General features: G+C 36.4%; 1 protein-coding gene across 3 annotated transcripts in view; it reads right to left on the bottom strand.

The window, feature by feature from the left end:
• Focad (focadhesin) overlaps positions 1-21,465 on the bottom strand; it is a 296,580-nt gene that overhangs the window by 80,813 nt on the left and 194,302 nt on the right. For all 3 annotated transcript variants that reach the window (XM_046467321.2, XM_058586381.1, XM_058586382.1), the window contains exon 22: positions 1,680-1,772. In XM_046467321.2, the coding sequence (XP_046323277.1) occupies positions 1,680-1,772 (93 nt within the window). The remainder of the gene's footprint in view (positions 1-1,679; positions 1,773-21,465) is intronic.

Below are 21,465 nucleotides of genomic sequence, written 5' to 3'. Positions count from 1 at the left end.
TTATTAAGGCACAGAAGATGCTGAACTGGAATTGCTAGTGGACATGCTAACCCCCCTCAGTGGGCTGGGAGCTTGCCATCAGGAAGGAGCACTTGACTTTCCTCTGTATCCCCCCCACACACACACACACAGCATGGGGTCAGGCTGGGATAAATGGCCCTGTAAGTTTTGGTGAAGGAAAACACTGTAAAATCACTTACAACAACATGAAGTTGAAGAAATGTGCATTCTAAATTGCAATCTCACTCTCCATGAATGAATACTATAATTGGCTAAGGGTGTATATAATGCTAAAGAAACACATAGAGACATGAGTCATATATTCATTCTCCCAGGAATCTATTCAAAACATACTGAGTGCCCAGACATTGCTGATGATAAAAAATGGAGTAAAATAACAATGAGCAGATGAAAACAGGGTTCCAAAACAACATTTTTGAAATGCAGATTACTGTGCATTTGGGGAACCCATCTAAAATACTTGCTCAAAGTGTGGCTGGTAAACTAACTCCATTAGCACCACTTGGCAGTCGTACAGAGATTCCTGGTCCCCTGCACAGTTCTAATGAATCAGAATTTCTGAAGATAGATCAGTGTTGCATAAATTCTAGACTAAATAAGCTCTGTTGCAGCAAGATTATAATTTGAAATGAAATACCAATACCTTCCAAGCCCCATTTCACCCCACAACCCATTTTATAGGACAGTGGTTATCTTTAAGTGTAACATCACAATCACTGAGGCTCCACAAAAATCTTATTCTGGGACACTAATTATTTAAGTAATGCCATGATTTTTCCTATCATCCTCAAAAAGGAATTTTAAGCAAGGAAAAAGAATCATGTAGTCCCCAGCTGTTAAAAATTATTTCTTATTTTAAAAATTCACAAAGTATAATTTATTAGATTAAGTAGAGTCAAATTGAGTAGATCTCATTTATTTAATGAGCACCTATTACATTTCAGACACTATTTCAGATGCTAGAGACAAGAGAGAAGGAAAACAGTTTCTATCCTTAAAGAGCACTAAGACACTGGAGGCCCCAGATGAATAATCAATGTGACAAGAACAGCTACTAAGAAAGTACACAGAGGGCCATATAATCCAGTGGGGAGACGAGTAAGGCATAAAGGTGACTTTCAGATAAACTGATCTGAAGAACAAGTAGAAATCAGGTGGGCAAACAGGAAATGTCAGGATCTGAGACAGAATAGGGTATGTAAAAACCAAGGGGTTAGGAAGACATGCTGAGTTTGAGAAAACAAAGCAACTTAGCAAGGCTGAACCCTGAATATCTGGGGAGAAGGTGAAGAGGTAAGGCTGGAGATGCAGGCAGATCCTACTTGAGGAAGAATAGGGATAAAGGAAGACACTGAGCTTAAGCTGAGATGCAGTGGGACAGCCAGGTTGGGTAGGGGCTGTTCAGAAGGTAACAGGATAGGGCAGACTGGTGCTCAGGAGGGACTCTGCATAGGAGACACACATTCATGTGGCATCAACATTTAAATTTGAACTACAACTATGTACATAAGCCTCACATTCCATTATTAGCAAAAACAACCATTGCATTTGTGGTCGTGCTGTTTTCCCCAGTACTTTTACATTAAATACATATTTGTAGTAAAAATCTGAGATGAGGAAACACTCCCCAGAAAGCACACCATCCACAGTGTCCTTACCTGCAAGATGGCCTGATAAGCTCGATTCATATACGCCAGCCAGGCTTGTGGGAGAAAAATTGCCCGATGCCACTCTGAAAGCTGGATGTGAACCTATGGGGAAAACGTACCACAGCATGTGAAACTACACAGAATTAAAACAGAATGAAATTAAAACTGTATCATCAATTCTTTCTTTTCATTTAAGTGGCTTAAGTTCTAAAACAAACCAAATCAGTCTAGGATCAGAACCACAAATAATATCTTTTGGATATTTCCAGAGGAAAATAATTTGAAGTCTTGTAAAGACAAAATAAGGTAAGCCTGGAATTTTCTAAATTAAAGCAAATAAAATTCTACGATAATAACAAGTTAAGATGCATGTGTAATGCAAATTCATCCTTGAAAATTAGGGGGAGACTCTGGAAAACCACTTGGCAAAGTCAGGAAACTGGTATTGTCTAACAAATCCCCCTAGTAATTTTAAATAAAAATAAATATTGCTCACATCCTGGATTTCAAATATGACAATTTCTGAAGTAACAAACCTAAATTGCCAACAAAAATATCGTATTGTGTAGAAACCATGGTGGTAAGAGCATGCAAATGAGCACTGCACATAGCAATTGCACACCACCAGATAAACGCCCTTCAATCAGGGTGGTAAACAGGGGAAAATGATCTGTGCCAACACTGAAATCCTGTTTCTGAATAGAGGCCCAGACAAAACATCTGGTTTTCATAGTCATTGCTGTTTCTACCTATTAGTATACAGCTATCTTGCAACAAATCTTCCCAACGTCTGCTTCTGTTAAGGAAAGATCACTCAGGAAAAACAGTCAGATTGCATCACATTTCATGTTTCCTGTAACTCCTCTCATCTAAAGTCAAACACCAAACTTTAGTTGTTGTCCTACAGACCAGGGAGAGAGAGGCATTTATATATAATCACACCAGAATCATGATAACTAGCGCTTAAGAACATTTTAGTGCATTATAAGAATTAATTTTCTCAAGTGCCTTGTGATAGGGAGTGTAGGCCTCTCTGAACACAGTTGGTTGCTGTGGCCTCTGGCATGTTCTTTAGACTCAGCCTTAGAGATAGCCTCTTGTGCAAGGCACTGTGACAGGACATGAGGATTATTAATCAGTTCAGTGTGCAGAGAGCTTTCTACCTAGCAGGAGAGTCACAGGCGGACACAAACAGATTGCAAGGCAAAATAATGGAAAAATCTATAGGAATGGAGAATGAAGAAGAACAAAGAGATTAATTCTGACTGCTATTAATCACTTCTTATGCCACTGCTGCTTTTTTTTTTTAAATTAGATACTCAAACAGTATGAAATGGATACTCAGACCATGAAATGAACTTTAAAATGTTATAAAGATTGGTCTCTTCTTTTTCTGGTTAAATATTCACTCTGCCAAGTGGGATGGGGAAGCCTTGTCAATATGTCCACAGACCGGTGTGGGGAGGGGAGGCTGGGGTTGTGGCTCAGTGGTAGAGCAACTTGCATGACATGTATGAAGCCCTGGGTTACATCCTCAGAACAATAAATAAATAAATAAATAAATAAATAAACAAACAAACAAACAAATAAATAAAACAAATAAATATCCATTGACAACTAAAAATATATTAAAAAATATATATCCACAGATGTTCTTAAAGGAATGAGCCCTTGCTCCTTCTCCTGTTATCCAGGAAGCTAACTATAACTCAGGCTATATATCCAACTGGGAAGGAATTAATCAGTTCTTGGCCCTATTCTCCGTTTCTAAAATGTGGTCAGTCATTTTAAACTTTTTTCCTATCAATTCTGTTCCCTTTCCATAAAATAACATTAACTATCTTTAAGTCCTAATTTGAGACATGGATTAACCAGAAACAACACTCAAATACTACAACCAAAGTTTTTTCTTTTACTTTTGAAACTCAAAATATTTTTAAATTTTCTGACAAGTAGTCCATGGTTATCATTGCACTACTGAGAATGTCCAAAGCCTCAGCAAATGGGTAAAAAGAACACTGAGCACGTGTGGAAGACAAAGGTCTCAGCTGCTTCTTAAACTTGAGTTTAAAAAGGAAAAGATAATGGAAAATTATAAATGAAAATAAGCAAATCAATTGCTGTAACTCTAAAAAAGGAAGACATTAGCACCATGAAATCTATTTAAAAGGAGGTCACAAATTGCAGCCTAAAGCTAATATTTCTCCTGCTGCTCTGACCACAGTTGAGGAGAAGCAAGGAAGTGAGAGAACACTCCACCGTCATACAGCCTGCAGTCCCCATGTTTTATGGGATTATACCTTAATCTCAGTCCCATGAAGTTAACTATGTGAACAAACCTCTTTAAAAATGCACCCTGTCTCTTCACTTCATGAAGAGAGACGTACGAAAATAATTTGAAGAACCATGCCCTTAATTCCAGTTGTGTCATGGGCAAAAGGGCCTGCCCATTTTTACCCCTGCCCATTTTTAAGATGCTGTTTCAATTCAATGTATGTCATCTATACTGCTTACCTTTTAAGTTAATACTGCTAGGCAGAAAAATAAAATCAATTTGCATCTGAAGACAAGAAAGTTATGCTTAATCTGTTCTACTTATGAGAAGGCTTTGAAGGAAACCTGATTAAATAATTTAGAATAATGAAGTTGTAGCCTAGTTATTCAGCAGATGATAAAGCAGTGTCCTCAAACACCTGATCACCAAGTTTTAACAAATGTGTGAAATTTATTTTTTCTGCAACTAACTACACATACTCTTACAATGACAGCTATGTGATGGACTGTTGAGATGAGCAAATCCTATCTTAGGGGGTGTGAGTTTCTATGTAGAAGACTTAGTGAGTCTAACTAAATCTAAAAAAGGGACCATATTATGAAAATATGCAAGAGGAAGAAGGATGCCAAAGAAGGATTATGGGTGGGGATGGAAGCAGGTTACAGGCTACAGTGATTATGATAGACCTCATCAAGAGGTGATAACTGAATGAAAACTTGAAGGAAGGGAAGGGGTAATGCTGGTGGGATAGAAAATGGTTCAACTGTTATGGAAAAATTTAGTGGTTCATCAAATGTTAAATACAGAAATACTGTATGATCTAGCAATTCTACTTGTAGGTGGAATCCAAAACATTAAAAGCAGGTATTCAAACAAATATTTGTATACAACTGTTCAAAGCAGCACTTTGACATTAGCCCAAAGGTGAAAATAACACAACTATCCACCAAAGGGTTAATGGGTGAACAAAATATGGTATCTGCATACAATGAAATAGTATTTAGCTATAAAAGAGTAAAGTACTGATACACACTATATTATATTGTAGGTGAACCCTGAAAACATTATGCCAAAATAAATAGCCAGTCATGAAAGATCATATACTATATGACTCCACTTATATGAAATATCTGTAGTAGGTCAATCCATCAAAATAGAAAGAAGATTGGTGGTTGCTGTGTATAGAGAGTAGGGGAGAGAGAAGAAAGAAACGGTCTCATTTGGAAGTGAAAAAAAATATTTTATAACTAGATATAGTTGTACAACATTGTGAATGTACTAAATGCAGTGAATTGTACAGTTTAAAATGGTTAGTTGCATGCTATGTGAATATCACCTGAATTAAAATAAAAACAAACTAAAAACCCAAGGTATGGCAGAGGTCCTCAAGCAGGCCCATGGCTGACCTGTGTGAGGAATGGAATGAAGTCCATGTAATAGAGTATGCAAAGTGAGCACAGAAAGTGGAAAGAGGAGACAGGCTGGTGAACTGACAAGGGGCCCAGAGAGTCCAAGGACTTATAGCCACTTTCCAAGATTCGCTTTCATTCCTACCAAGGGGAGCCACTATAAGGTTTTGAGAAGAATGATATAATCTAATTTATGTTGCAAAAGAATCTCGCTGTTGGGAATAAATTGAATGGAACAAAGGTCAAAGCAGAGGGTAACCTACTCAAGAGGCTACTGCAACAATCCAGGTAAGAGATAATCTACTCAGAGTGGCTCTAGTAACATTGTAGCATAATGGTTTACAAACATTTAGCTGAATGATTTTTAAAAATTAGGAATATCACTGCTTTTAGACCATGTATTTCTGAAATTCTCACTTTTTAATAGCTGTTATACTCTGTACACTTCTTTGTCATCTTTTAAAATTCACTCTTACTCCCAGCAGCTCAGGAGCCTGAGGCAGGAAGATCACGAGTTCCAAGCCAGCCTCAGCAATTTGGTGAAGCCCTAAGCAATTCAGGGAGACCCAGTCTCTAAATAAAATATAAACTAGGACTAGAGATATGGCTCTGTGGTTGAATGCCCCTGAGTTCAATCCCAATACCCCTCCCCCTAAAAAAATTCACTCTTAACTTTCCTGTTCATCCATCATATATCAACATCCCAGTTACCCAAATTTAAAACTTCTGATTGATTACAGATATCTCCCTTGCAACTAACTCATCAAGCCTACTTCTGAAATGCAAATTATATACATCTTTACTTTTTTCCTCATTAGCTAGTCCTATCTCCTGTCTAGATTACTGTGATGCTGCCAATCTCCAACAGCCTAAAATCTTTCATCCTAAATCGTTGTTTTTTACATTCACTCAAAAACTTCTTTTCAAAAGCCTTTGAGGTTCATTAAGGAAGAATGTGTAAACTCATTTGTACAATGTTCAAAGCCTTTCAGAATCAAACAACACCATGAGCTTTAAGAAATAATTGTGCAGAACAAGATACTTAACGAATTTCCCCCTTGATATCTTGCTCCTCTGTTTCTTTAACCTATATGCTGACTAACTTGAGTTATAAACCAATTCCCATTTGTCCTATACCTTATAGGATCTTTGTACTCAGTGTTCCCTTGGAATTGAATGCCCTACATCCCCTCATTCTATTTACTGAAGTAATTTCTTCTACCTCTAAACTTCTAGTATATTATGTGCCTCTCCTAATATACTTCACAAATTCCATTTAGACCTTTTGTGCATGGATGTGAATTTACACAACCCTAAGGGGAACATATGATGTTCTATTCATCCTAGAAGCCCTCCTGTGGTACCTGAAACAGTGTTTTGCACACAACTGTTCAATTAAGTACCTGCTGCATTTGACAGAATTAAACACACAGCTTTATCTTTAATAAAGATTCTGGTCATATAACAACCATGCTATCATAAGTAAGTAATCACAGAAAATTATGATGATCAACTTTCTATCACTCTAGCAACACAATGTTAGAAAATCTATTTGAATTAACACAGCTATACTTACACATGAGTTGTTGAAGACACAATTATTTGAAATCTTATAAATGTATTACAGTACAAACTGTTCTAACCAGTAAATGCTTAATTCCAGATAAAAACAGAGTGAGTAATAAGGCAAATTTTTAAAGAAAGTTTTATAAGCTTTATATTTTGAATTTACTTAAACATTTTATTTATATCATATAGATTCTAATTAATTATAACTAAAATACCAGCACCTGCTTAGAAACACAATTCACCAAAGAAAAACTGAAAGGCATTTCCTCTAAAAGCAAGAAGAAGAGAAGTATGTCCCTCTCACCATTCCTATTCAACAGTTCTTGAAACTTGAGCCACAGCAATCAGGAAAGAGAGAAATTAAAGGGGTAAGAATAGGAAAGGAAGTAGTCAAATTACCTGTGTTTGCTGATGACATGATCCATTTTTAGAAGACTCTAAAACATTGAACCAAAAGACTACTAGAGCTGTTAAATAAATTAGCAAAGTAGCAGGATCGCATATATAAATTGATTGCTTTCCTATAAACTAATAATGAATCTGCTGAGAAAGAAATTAGGAAAACTACCCAATTCACAATAACCTCAAAAAAATTAGTCATAAATCTAACCAAGAAGGTGAAAAATCTCTACAATAAAAACTGTAAAACATTGAAGAAAGAAATTGAACACCTTAGAAGACATAAAGGCCTCCCATACTCTTGGATAGGCAGAATTAAGATCAAAATGACCATCCTACCAAGCACATTACAGAAATTCAATGTAATCCCCATCAGAATACCAATGAAATTCTTCACAGGAAAAAAAGAAACAAGTTCTAAGATTCATTTGGAAGAAAAGACCCAGAATAGCCAAAACAATCATGAGCAAGAACAACAATGCAGGAAGCATCATAGTGCTGAACCCCAGACTGTACTACAGAACTACAATGATAAAACAGCATGGGACTGGCACCAAAATAGACGTGAAGACCAGTGGAAGACACAGGGACAAATCCACAAAGATAGATAGTCATCTGATACTCAACAAAGGTGCCAAAAACATAAACTGGAGAAAATATAACCTTTTTTTAACCAAATGATGTCAGGCAAAAAGAGAAAACTAGAAATCTACATGTAGAAGAATGAAACTTGGTCCCTCTCTCACTCTGAACAATAATCAACTGACACTGGGTCAAAACCTACGAATTAGACTAGAAACTCTTAACTGCTAGAAGAAAATGTTCGTTCAACACTCCAATATATTGACACAAACATCGACTTCCTTAACAGGACTTTTAAAGCACAAGAAATAAACACAAATCAGTAAAAGTGCCATGGCATCAAATTAAAAAGACTCTGCACAGCAAAAGAAACAAGAACATGAAAAAAAGAACCTGAAGAATGGGAGAAGATCTCTGCCACCTGCTCCTTTGCCAGGGGATTAATATCAGAATATATAAAGAACTCAAAACCTTAACACCTTATTTACCAAAAAAAATGAATGGCCAATTATAAATAGGCCAAAGAATTAAACAGATATTTCTCAAGAGAAGAAATGCAAAGGATCAACAAAATATATGAAAAAATGTTCAACATCTCTAGCAATCATAGAAATGAAAATCAAAACTACATTGAGATTTCATCTCAAGGCAGACCTGCGACCGACCGGGAGAACAGGCCCAGCGGCCCGCCGGTGTGGTAGACAGATCACCCCAATTGGAAGAGGAGCACAGCCGCCGCCCACACCTGCAAGGTAGGCAGACCTGCGACCTGGAGAACAGGCCCAGCGGTCCCCCCCCACCCCGTGCACGGTAGACAGATCACCCCTATCAGACGAGGGGCCCAGCCGCCGCCAGCAAGGTAGGCAGACCGCGCCTCCCGGAGAAGGGGCCCAGTGGCCCGCCAGCATAGTAGGCAGATCACCCCAATTGGAGGAAGGGCCCAGCCGCCACCCGCGCCTGCACGGTAGGCAGACCTGCGACCTGGAGAACAGGCCCAGCGACTCGCCTGAGCGGTAGACAGACCTCCCGAGTTGGAGGAGCCCAGCCTCCCGCCAGTGAGGTAGACAGAACACTCCAACTGGAGGAGGGGCCCTGCCACCCGCCCGTGCAGTCACCTGACCGAACTCTTGACAAACATAAGGTTTCCCCAACACCCCCACCTCATCAAACACCTTATGAGAAAAACTGATGGAACTCATTTTGGAAAATCCCACCAAACCTTAATACCAACCAACCGGTTGACTGGCGTGGCTACCAGTGCCGTTCTGCAGCGGATCAGGCACCTGGTTTACATCTCAGAGAATAAGAGTAGAGAGGCCACAGGTGGAACTCAAGTCCTCTCACACTGACTACCACCACCATCCTGAACCCAGAGACTCAAGCTAGGAATAGACAACACCACCAACTGAAGAAATGAAAACAGAGATCTGAGAGACATTTTTTTTTCTTTTTTTTTTTTCTTTTTCTCTCTTCTCTCTCTCTTTTCAGCCATACACACAGTCTCCTCTACCCTTCCCCCTCGGGTCTTCGCAACCTCAACATATGTGAAACCAAAAATTGTACACGAAAAAGGTCTTTAATAACTGAATCACCAGAATAATATACTATAGAGGAATTGCATATGCCTCACCTCCCTTCCCCCTTTTTATTCCTTTTCGTTTTTCTTGTATTTTCTTTTTCCCGCTCTCTTTTTTCTCTCCCGTTCCTTGTTATCTGTGTTCCTCCCTCTTACTCACTCTATCCCACTTGCAACCCCGTAAATTTTACTATTCATAAGTAGGGTAATCTTATAAATACAGATAGGAATTTGAATCTATACATTCTTCCATAAATTACCCATCTATTGGTTAGAGCTCTCCAAAGTTACTAAGTTAGATTAACCCCATACCCTCACTCCTTTCCCCATAAATATAACATCCCACACCTGAAATCCAGTTTTCTACAAGCCACCAGAAATGGTATGCCTTTCATGAAACTAATGACTATATTTGTAAACGATAATCGAAACCAACATTTGTAGACATAGAGTCTAGCTATAAATGTAGTAATAAGAAAAACGTGTGCTTAGAGGATGTACTATTGATATTGAGAACTGTTAACATTGTCTTTCTCCACAAAAGGGAGACTTTGCAACTATACAAGAACAATATAAATATATAGGGGGAAAATTCAATAACATAACAGTTTCACCAAGCAGAAAGAAACGTGAGCAGTATGAAAAGACAAGGAAAGAAAGGACCACAAGCAATGCAGGTCAACTCAACTTTAGAAGAGGTAATACGTGCAGCAGATGGAATGTCAGATAAAGAATTCAGGATATACATGCTTCAGATGATCTGGAGTATCAAGGAAGACATTAGACAGCAAAATCAGACAATGAAAGATCACTTCGACAATGAATTACATAAACAAATCCAAGAAGCAAAAGATCAACTATACAGGGAGATAGAGGTTATAAAAAACAAACAAACAGAAATCCTAGAAATGGAGGAAGCAATAAACCAAATTAAAAACTCAAATGAGAGTACTACCAGCAGAGTAGAACACTTAGAAGATAGAACATCAGACAATGAAGACAAAGTATTTCAACTTGAAAAGAACATAGACAGCTCAGCGAGACTGTTAAAAAACCATGAGCAGAACATCCAAGAAATATGGGATAACATTAAGAGACCAAACTTAAGAGTCATTGGGATACAGGAAGGTATAGAGGTCCAAACCAAAGGAATGAGCAATCTGTTCAACGAAATAATATGAGAAAACTTCCCAGACTTGAAGAATGAGACAGAATCCCAAATCCTAGAAGCCTACAGGACGCCGAATGTGCAAAATCATAAGAGATCCACACCGAGACACATTATAATGAAGATGCCCAACATACAGAATAAGGAGAGAATTTTAAAAGCTACAAGAGAAAGGAAGCAGATTATATTTAGGGGTAAACCAATCAGGATAACAGCTCATCTTTCAACACAGACTCTGAAAGCTAGAAGATCCTGGAACAACATATTTCAAACGCTGAAAGAAAATGGGTTCCAACCAAGAATTGTGTATCCAGTGAAATTAAGCTTCAGGATGGAAGATGAAATTAAAACCTTCCACGATAAACAAAAGTTAAAAGAATTTGCAGCTAGAAAACCATCCCTTCAAAACATCCTCGGCAAAATATTACAGGAAGAGGAAATGGAAAATAACAATGAAAACCAACAGTGGGAGGCAGTACAGTAAAGGGAAAAAATAATCAAAGAGGAAAAACAAACCATGTTAAGTAACATAAATAAACAAATATGGCTGGAAGAACAACCCATATCTCAATAATAACCCTAAATGTTAATGGCTTAAACTCACCAATTAAGAGACACAGGCTAGTAGAAGGGATCAAAAAAAAAGATCCAACAATATACTGCCTACAGGAGACGCATTCGATAGGAAAAGACATACACAGATTGAAGGTGAAAGGTTGGGAAAAATCATATCACTCATATGGACTTCGGAAACAAGCAGGAGTGTCCATACTCATATCAAATAAAATAGATTTCAAGCCAAAGTTAATCAAAAGGGATAAAGAGGGACACTACATACTGCTCAAGGGAACCATATACCAACAAGAAATAACAATCATAAATATATATGCCCCAAACAATGGTGCAGCTATGTTCATCAAACAAACTCTTCTCAAGTTCAAGGGTCTAATAGACCACCATACAATAATCATGGGAGACTTCAACACACCTCTCTCACCACTGGACAGATCTTCCAAACAAAAGTTGAATAAAGAAACTATAGAACTCAATAATACAATTAATAACCTAGACTTAATTGACATATATAGAATATACCACCCAACATCAAGCAGTTACACTTTTTCTCAGCAGCACATGGATCCTTCTCAAAAATAGATCATATATTATGTCACAGGGCAACTCTTAGACATTATAAAGAGTAGAGATAATACCATGCATCTTATCTGATCATAATGGAATGAAACTGGAAATCAACAATAAAGAAGGAAGGAAAAATCATGCATCATTTGGAGAATGAACAATAGGTTACTGAATGATCAATGGGTTATAGAAGACATCAAGGAGGAAATTAAAAAATTCTTAGAGATAAATGAAAACACAGACACAACATATCAGAATCTATGGGACACAATGAAAGCAGTTCTAAGAGGAAAATTCATTGCTTGGAGTTCATTCCTTAAAAAAAGAAAAAACCAACAAATAAATGATCTCACACTTCATCTCAAAATCCTAGATAAAGAAGAGCAAAACAACAGCAAAAGAAGTAGAAGGCAAGAAATAATTAAAATCAGAGCTGAAATCAATGAAATCCAAACAAAAGAAACAATTGAAAAAATTGACAAAACTAAAAGTTGGTTCTTTGAAAAAATAAATAAGATCGAAGACCCTTAGCCATGCTAATGAAGAGAAGAAGAGAGAGAACTCAAATTCCTACCATACGGGATGAAAAAGGCAATATCACAACAGACACTTCAGAAATACAGAAGATAATTAGAAATTATTTTGAATCCTTATACTCCAATAAAATAGAAGATAGTGAAGGCATGGATAAATTTCATAAGTCATATGATCTGCCCAGATTGAGTCAAGAGGATATACACAACCTAAACAGACCAATATCAATTGAGGAAATAGAAGAAACCATCAAAAGACTACCAATAAAGAAAAGCCCAGGACCGGATGGGTATACAGCAGAGTTTTACAAAACCTTTAAAGAAGAACTAATACCAATACTTTTCAAGCTATTTCAGGAAATAGAAAAAGAGGGAGAACTTCCAAATTCATTCTACGAGGACAACATCACCCTGATTCCTAAACCAGACAAAGACACTTCAAAGAAAGAAAACTACAGACCAATATCTCTAATGAACCTAGATGCAAAAATCCTCAATAAAATTCTGGCAAATTGGATACAAAAACATATCAAAAAAATTGTGCACCATGATCAAGTAGGTTTCATCCCTGGGATGCAAGGCTGGTTCAATATACGGAAATCAATAAATGTTATTCACCACATCAATAGACTTAAAGATAAGAACCATATGATCATCTCGATAGATGCAGAAAAAGCATTCAACACAGTACAGCATCCCTTTATGTTCAAAACTCTAGAAAAACTAGGGATAACAGGAACATACCTCAATATTGTAAAAGCAATCTATGCTAAGCCTCAGGCTAGCATCATTCTGAACGGAAAAAATTGAAGGCATTCCCTCTAAAATCTGGAACAAGACAGGGATGCCCTCTCTCACCACTTCTGTTCAACATATTTCTCGAAACGCTGGCCAGAGCAATTAGACAGACGAAAGAAATTAAAGGCATAAAAATAGGAAAAGAAGAACTTAAATTATCACTATTTGCAGGTGACATGATTCTATACCTAGCAGACCCAAAAGGCTCTACAAAGAAACTATTAGAGCTAATAAATGAGTTCAGGAAAGTGGCAGGATATAAAATCAACAAGCACAAATCAAAGGCATTCCTGTATATCAGCGACAAATCCTCTGAAATGGAAATGAGGACAACCACTCCATTCACAATATCCTCAAAAAAAAATAAAATACTTGGGAATCAACCTAACAAAAGAGGTGAAAGACTTATACAATGAAAACTACAGAACCCTAAAGAGAGAAATCGAAGAAGATCTTAGAAGATGGAAAAATATACCCTGTTCATGGATAGGCAGAACTAACATCATCAAAATGGCGATATTACCAAAAGTTCTCTATAGGTTTAATACAATGCCAATCAAAATCCCAACGGCATTTCTTGTAGAAATAGATAAAGCAATCATGAAATTCATATGGAAAAATAAAAGACCCAGAATAGCAAAAATAACTCTAAGCAAGAAGTGTGAATCAGACGGTATAGCGATACCAGACTTCACACTATACTACAGAGCAATAGTAACAAAAACAGCATGGTACTGGTACCAAAACAGGCGGGTGGACCAATGGTACAGAATAGAGGACACAGAGACCAATCCACAAAGCTACAACTATCTTATATTTGGTAAAGGGGCTAAAAGCATGAAATGGAGGAATGATAGCATCTTCAACAAATGGTGCTGGGAAAACTGGAAATACATAAGCAGCAAAATGAAACTGAATCCCTTTCTCTCGCCATGCACAAAAGTTAACTCAAAATGGATCAAAGAGCTTGATATCAAATCAGAGACTCTGCGTCTGATAGAAGAAAAAGTTGGCTCCGATCTACATACTGTGGGGTCGGGCTCCAAATTCCTCAATAGGACACCCATAGCACAAAAGTTAATAACTAGAATCAACAAATGGGACTTACTCAAACTAAAAAGTTTTTTCTCAGCAAAAGAAACAATAAGAGAGGTAAGTAGGGAGCCTACATCCTGGGAACAAATCTTTACTCCTCACACTTCAGATAGAGCCCTAATATCCAGAGTATACAAAGAACTCAAAAAATTAAACAATAAGATAACAAATAACCCAATCAACAAATGGGCCAAGGACCTGAACAGACACTTCTCAGAGGAGGACATACAATCAATCAATAAGTATATGAAAAAATGCTCACCATCTCTAGCAGTCAGAGAAATGCAAATCAAAACCACCCTAAGATACCATCTCGCTCCAGTAAGATTGGCAGCCATTATGAAGTCAAACAACAACAAGTGCTGGCGAGGATGTGGGGAAAAGGGTACACTTGTACATTGCTGGTGGGACTGCAAATTGGTGTGGCCAATTTGGAAAGCAGTATGGAGATTTCTTGGAAAGCTGGGAATGGAACCACCATTTGACCTAGCTATTCCCCTTCTCGGTCTATTCCCTAAAGACCTAAAAAGAGCATACTACAGGGACACTGCTACAGCGATGTTCATAGCAGCACAATTCACAATAGCTAGACTGTGGAACCAACCTAGATGCCCTTCAATAGATGAATGGATAAAAAAAATGTGGCATTTATACACAATGGAGTATTACTCTGCATTAAAAAATGACAAAATCATGGAATTTGCAGGGAAATGGATGGCATTAGAGCAGATTATGCTAAGTGAAGCTAGCCAATTCCTAAAAAACAAATGCCAAATGTCTTCTTTGATATAAAAAGAGCAACTAAGAACAGAGTAGGGAGGAAGAGCAAGAGAAGAAGATTAACATTAAACAGGGACGAGAGGTGGGAGGAAAAGGGAGAGAGAAGGGATATTGCATGGAAATGGAAGGAGACCCTCAGGGTTATACAAAATTACATACAAGAGGAAGTGAGGGGAAAGGGGAAAAAAACAAGAGGGAGAAATAAATTACAGTAGATGGGGTAGAGAGAGAAGATGAGAGGGGAGGGGAGGGGAGGGGGGCTAGTAGAGGATAGGAAAGGCAGCAGAATACAACAGACACTAGTATGGCAATATGTAAAACAGTGGATGTGTAACCGATGTGATTCTGCAATCTGTATACAGGGTAAAAATGGGAGTTCATAACCCACCTGAATCAAAGTGGAAATATGATATGTCAAGAACTATGTAATGTTTTGAACAACCAACAATAAAAATTTTAAAAAAGGAGATTTCATCTCACTACAGTCAGAATTATTTGCATCATTAAGAATATAATTATTAATAATTGTTGAAGAGGATATGGGGAAAGAAATACTCTCATACATTTTTGGTAGGACTGCAAATCAGTATAACCACTCTGGAAAACATTATGGAGATTCTTCAAAAAACTAGGAGTGGAACCATTATATGACCTAGTGATCCCACTCCTTAGTGTATATCCAAAAGATACCCAAAAGTTGCTACTACAAAGATATGATCATATCGATATTTATGAGTGCAAATTACATTAGCTAAGTTTCAGAATAGCTCAAATACCTACCAACAGATGAATGGATAAAGAAAATGTGGCATATATATATATATATATATACACACACACACACACACACACACACACACACAATAGAGTTACTCAGCCATAAAGAAGAATGAAAATTATGGCATTTCCTGTTAAATGATTGGAACTAAAGAACATTATGCTACAGTATGTAAAAACGTGGATGTGTAACCGATGCGATTCTGCAATTTGTATACAGGGTAAAAATGGGAGTTCATAATCCACTTGAATCAAATGTATGAAATATGATATGTCAAGAGCTTTGTAATATTTTGAACAACTAATAATAATAAAAATGAACAAAAAGAAAAAAAAAGAACATTATGCTAAATAAAATAAGCAAGACCCCTAAAGTCAAGGGTCAAATGTTTTCTCTCATATGTGGAAGCTCATATAAAATAAAGGTGAAAAAGTATGTGTGTTGGGGCGAGATAATTACATGGAAATAGAAGAAGTTCAGTAGAAGAGGACTGAGGGGAAGAGAGGAGGGACATGAGAAGGGAGGAGGCATGGAATGAATCTGGCTAAACTTTCCCTTGTACACAAATGAATAACATCACAGTGAATTTCAGTTCCCTCTTCCTTCTCTTCCTCCCTCCCCCTGTTCCTTTTCCTTTTCTGCTTCCTCCACTCTACTGGTCTTTCTTTATATCTATGAAGTTTATTTTTAAATTAGTGCATTATGGTTACTATATCCATATTATATCCATAGTGCATTAAATTAAAAAAAAAAAACTTTCCTCACTGATACATGCTTTACTTAAGAGGACTATAAAGCCATCTAATTAGTTAGTATACTGTTCAGAACACATTGCTCAGAAATTTGGTAGTTTGTTCTGCCTCTTGAGTGATCTTAACAAATACAATTTAGCATACACAAGAAAACACCCATTTTAACAGCCCTTCATTCAATACTGTAAATCAAGTAAGAAAATTCAGATGAGGTTTTGGTCAAATTGGAATGGGACAGACAGGGAAGCATGTAAAACGTGCCCGGTAAACTAAGTATTTGCTATTGATTTCAGAAACCCAATCCTGTATTTTTCATACTGGCCAGATACACACATTACCATCCAAAGAATGGAATTATTTTTTCAGAAAGAGGAGAACAAAGGTATTTTACTTCAGTGCCCCCACAGACATACAAACACTGAACTGCTAGATTTGGCTTTGTGATACACTCACATTCTTCCCACTGTCCCAAAAGGAAAAACATTTGCACTTAGTGTTAGCGACCCCAAAGTCACTCAGTGTCCCATTGTTTATACATGAGAACAACAGGCTTCAATTTTCTGTCAATAGTAATCTTGTTGGCACAAAATAACTTTTTATTATTCCTGTCCCCTGACAAATAGTGAGATGAGAAGGGAGGGCCTGGGGAGGACACCTTTTTAAAGTAAAATGACACTCATCTCCTTGTAGGTGATTTCAAGACATTTAATATTCTTCTTGCCCCACCCCCAACCCAGCACTGTCGCCCCATCTCACCCCATTTTCCATCAGAATTACATTAGCTTGAAAGCTGACAATTCAATCACCTCTAAAGCAACCATTTACTCTGTTATTTAATAGAAGGGGGAAACCCAGTTACCATAACAACTCACATCCACATGGTAATTATGGAGAATCTAAAATTCAGCAAACCATACTTTTCACAGTGTTTTCTAGGGAGAATCTGCAACAAGCACAGATAAAATTTCTTCCCATTATAATTCACAATTTCCATCTAATTGTTTCTTATTACATGGCTGCTCAAACTACTCCATATATTTCATAAGAAATATGTTTTTAAAATAAAAAGGAACTGAAAGAAAAAGTGAAATACACTTCTTATATTTCAAATGATTGGTTTCATCATATGTACTTTGGGGCATCTAGGGAAAAAAATTAAGAAAGCAGAGGTAAAACAAAATCTATAAAGCAAAAAGAATCAAATGATGATCACTTTTTTAAAAAAATAAAGAATATAGAACCAAAGATTTTATTCAGAGTACAGCTTCCAGCAAGTAAGGATGAACTATCTGTAAACTAAAAATGAAAAAAAAAAAAAATAAGCTCATTACTTAATTCTGATGGTGAAATATGGTTGGGTAGCAGTGGCAGAATCAGGAAAATCTGCATGTGTTTAGGAATAGAGAAAATAATGAAGCAAGGCTGCCAATTCAGCATCACCCAATTTAGGTGAGACTGTCATGTCAAAGTTAGAAATGTCAAAGGATGATGAGACTCGTGGTGAATTCCATGGAAGAAAACTGTCATTCACCTTCAGCTTCTTCCTTAACAGGGACAAAGTTAACCTCAGGATGAGAAGATACAAAATCAGAGAAGAGGAGGAAATCACCTGAGCTTGTACAAACCCTGCAAGATCTGAAATGACCACTGATAATCCCCTATTCACAAGAGTGAACAGTTTCTTCAGATTTAAAGAAATGTAAACAAGACAGCAATTATGCAGTACTAGTATATCAGGTCAAACACAAATCAGATTGGATCTGTGATTCTTCCAAAATATCAGGGGAAAATATCATGTTAAACAAAGATAACAATAATAAACTTTTTTAAAAAGGCATACAACACTTTTTTTTAGAGAGAGAGAGAGAATTTTTTAATATTTATTTCTTAGTTTTCAGTGGACACAACATCTTTATTTTATTTGTATGTGGTGCTGAGGATCGAACCCAGCGCCTTGTGCATGCCAGGCGAGCGCACTACCACTTGAGCCACATCCCCAGCCCTGCATACAACAATTTTATTGTCAGGAACAAGCCAAGGATCATGTCCTCTCTCTCCACTCTTGTATTGAACCAAAGATTTTATTCAGAGTATAGTCTTGAATTTTATACAAGATACATAAGAAAAAGTACAAAACTGATTAAAGAAATCAATAATAAATTAAATTAATGGAGAGATATTCCATGTACATAAATAGGAAGACTCAATATTGTCACAATGTCAGTTGTTCCCAACTTAATTTACTGATTTTCATGAGTCAAAAATTGCTTCAAGTTATTCTACAGATACCAAGAAACTGATTCTAAAGCTCATATGGAAGGGCAAAATACCCAGAAGAGCCAACATTACATTGAAGGAGAACAAAATGGAAAGGTGCCACTCCCCAACTTCGAGACTTATCATAAAGCTACAGGAATCAAGACAGTGTGGTATTGGTGAATGACTAGGGAAATTGATCAATGGCACAGAATAGAAAGCTACATGAATGGCAAGTGAACAGATGAAAAGACATCATTAGACATTACTCTTCCTCCATTACCCTTCCTCTACTCTGCTGGTCTTCCTTCTATTTATAGTTTTTTTGTTGGTGCATTATAGATATATACAAAGGTGAAATTCACTGTGGTGTATTCATATATGTATATACATAGCATAACTTAGTCAATTTCATTCCTTAAATCCTCTGTTTTCCCATCCTTCTTCCTTCTTTCTCAGTACCCCCTAGTCCCTTTCTATTCACTTTATTATCCAGTATTACTAGATAACACAAACAAGCAAAAAACATTGCAAGAATAAGATGCCTCATGAGCACAGATGCAAAAATTTCTAACAAACTTTTAGCAAACCAAACACAGCAATATATACAGGATAGAACATTATCTAGGAATGCAGGGTTAGTTTACATTGGAAAATCAAGGAAAATAATTCATCATATTTCAATAGATGTACAAAAAGCATTTGACAAAATTCGACATCTATTTGTGATAAAATTCTCAGCAATGGTGAAACACCGAATGCTTTTTCTAATACCATAAATAAGACAAGAATGTCTACTCTGTCTAGTCCTGTTCGACATAGTGTGATCAGGTACTAATAAAGGAATGGAAGGAATATAGATACTAATTAAGACCATCTTTCTTCACAGACAATGTTACAATAAAAACAAAAATAATCTACAAAAAGGCTATAAGAATTTATAAGTGAGTTTAAAAAGGTCAGGGATGAAAAAATCAATTGTATATTTACATACTATCAATAGAAATTTAAATAAAAGGTCTAATTGTAATACCATGAAAATGTTTACAGATATGTAATACTTAAGAAATTTAACAAAATGTGTCTAAGATTTGTAACACAAAAACAACAAAATATCACTCTAAGTGGAAAGACATATCCTGTACCTGATTATAGAAACTAAACATTACTAAGTTGTCAGTTTTATCCCAAGTTGACCTGGGAACTCGATACATTTACAATCAAAATCACAACAGGTGTGTGTGTGTTCGCACGTGCTTGTGTGTGTGTGTGTGTGTGTGTGATTTCTCAAAGCTCATCTAAAATTTAGAATAAAAGCAAAGGGCCTAAAATTGTCAGAAAAAAATGTTTTTTGGAGAAAAAGAAGCAACGTTGGAGAACTCATACTACTTCAATACTCATCAAAAAGTGTCAGTAAATAACCTGTGTGGTTTTAGTGAAAGGCTAGACATATACATCAATAGAACACAAGTGAGTATAGAAAAAGGTCCACAAAAATATGGAGAGATGATTTTCAGCAAAACTCCTTAGGTAGTTCAGGGAAGAAAGGATGGTGTTTTCAACAAACATAGTTTGCACCTTGTAAAATTTTAACTAAATAGATCACAGTCTAAAATTCAAGGCTTAAAGTATAAAACTTCTACAAGAAAATGGACTATCCATAAACTGATTTTTAGATAAACTAAATGTGTTATATCCAAACAGTAGAATGCTATTCTGTCCCAAAAGTAATGAGGTACTGATACATGCTATTACATAACCTTGAAAAGATACTAAATGAAAAAACCATACTCCAAAACACCCACATATTATATGATTTTATGTATATGAAATGTCCAGAATAAGCAAATCTACAGCGACAGAAAGAGATTAGAAGTTTGCAGGAGGCTAAGGTAGGGGAAACCAGAGTGTGATTACTTAGGGGTGTAGAATTTGTTTACAGGTGATGAAAATATTCTAAAATTAATTGTAGCAATGGCATATATCTCCATGAATATACTGAAAACCAATGAATCATACAATATAAATAAGTAAATTTTATGACAAACAAATTTTACCTCATTTTTTTCAAAAAAAAAAAAGTAAAAATTAAACACAGGAGTTTAAAAAAATAAATTTTTGAAACCTTGAGTTAAAAAACAATTAAAAGAAAAATGTGATAAATTAGAATGCTTCAGAATTAAAAACCTACTCTTCAAAGACAATGTTAGAGAAATGAAGAGACAAGGTACAGACCAGGTAAAAACATTTACAAAATTTATTTCTAATGTAGACTATATTAAGGATTCTCATTTGAACATAACACCAGTAAGGCAGGGGGCAGTAAAAGATTAGAGCATACACTTTGTTGAAGAAACTACATGAATGGCAAATGAACAGATGAAAAGACATCATTAGTCATTAACGGAAAACCATTAATAAAACCCTAAAAGGAAAACATGACCCAAGTGCAAGAATGGCTACATTTATAAAAACTGACCATTATCAAGGAGGCAGAGCAACTTGCACATTTGCAAGTGGGCATTCAAAAACATTTTTGATATGGAAAATCACCAAATGGATTACAACAAAAGAAAGGCTAGAAGCAAAAAGAGTTAGGGGCTATTAGATTATCCTGAGAAGATCCCAAGGTAGTTTTTAAAAGTTCTCTGATTGACCTAGAAGAGGACAGTTTCACTTTCCTGT

Source organism: Marmota monax, unplaced genomic scaffold, assembly GCF_021218885.2.
Source record: "Marmota monax isolate L192 unplaced genomic scaffold, Marmota_monax_Labrador192_F-V1.1 WCK01_AAM20220418_F8-fsc00033, whole genome shotgun sequence".
Taxonomy (NCBI): Eukaryota; Metazoa; Chordata; class Mammalia; order Rodentia; family Sciuridae; genus Marmota; species Marmota monax.
The sequence above is the reverse complement of the archived record's forward strand: the minus strand, read 5'-3'. Positions and strand labels throughout refer to the sequence as shown.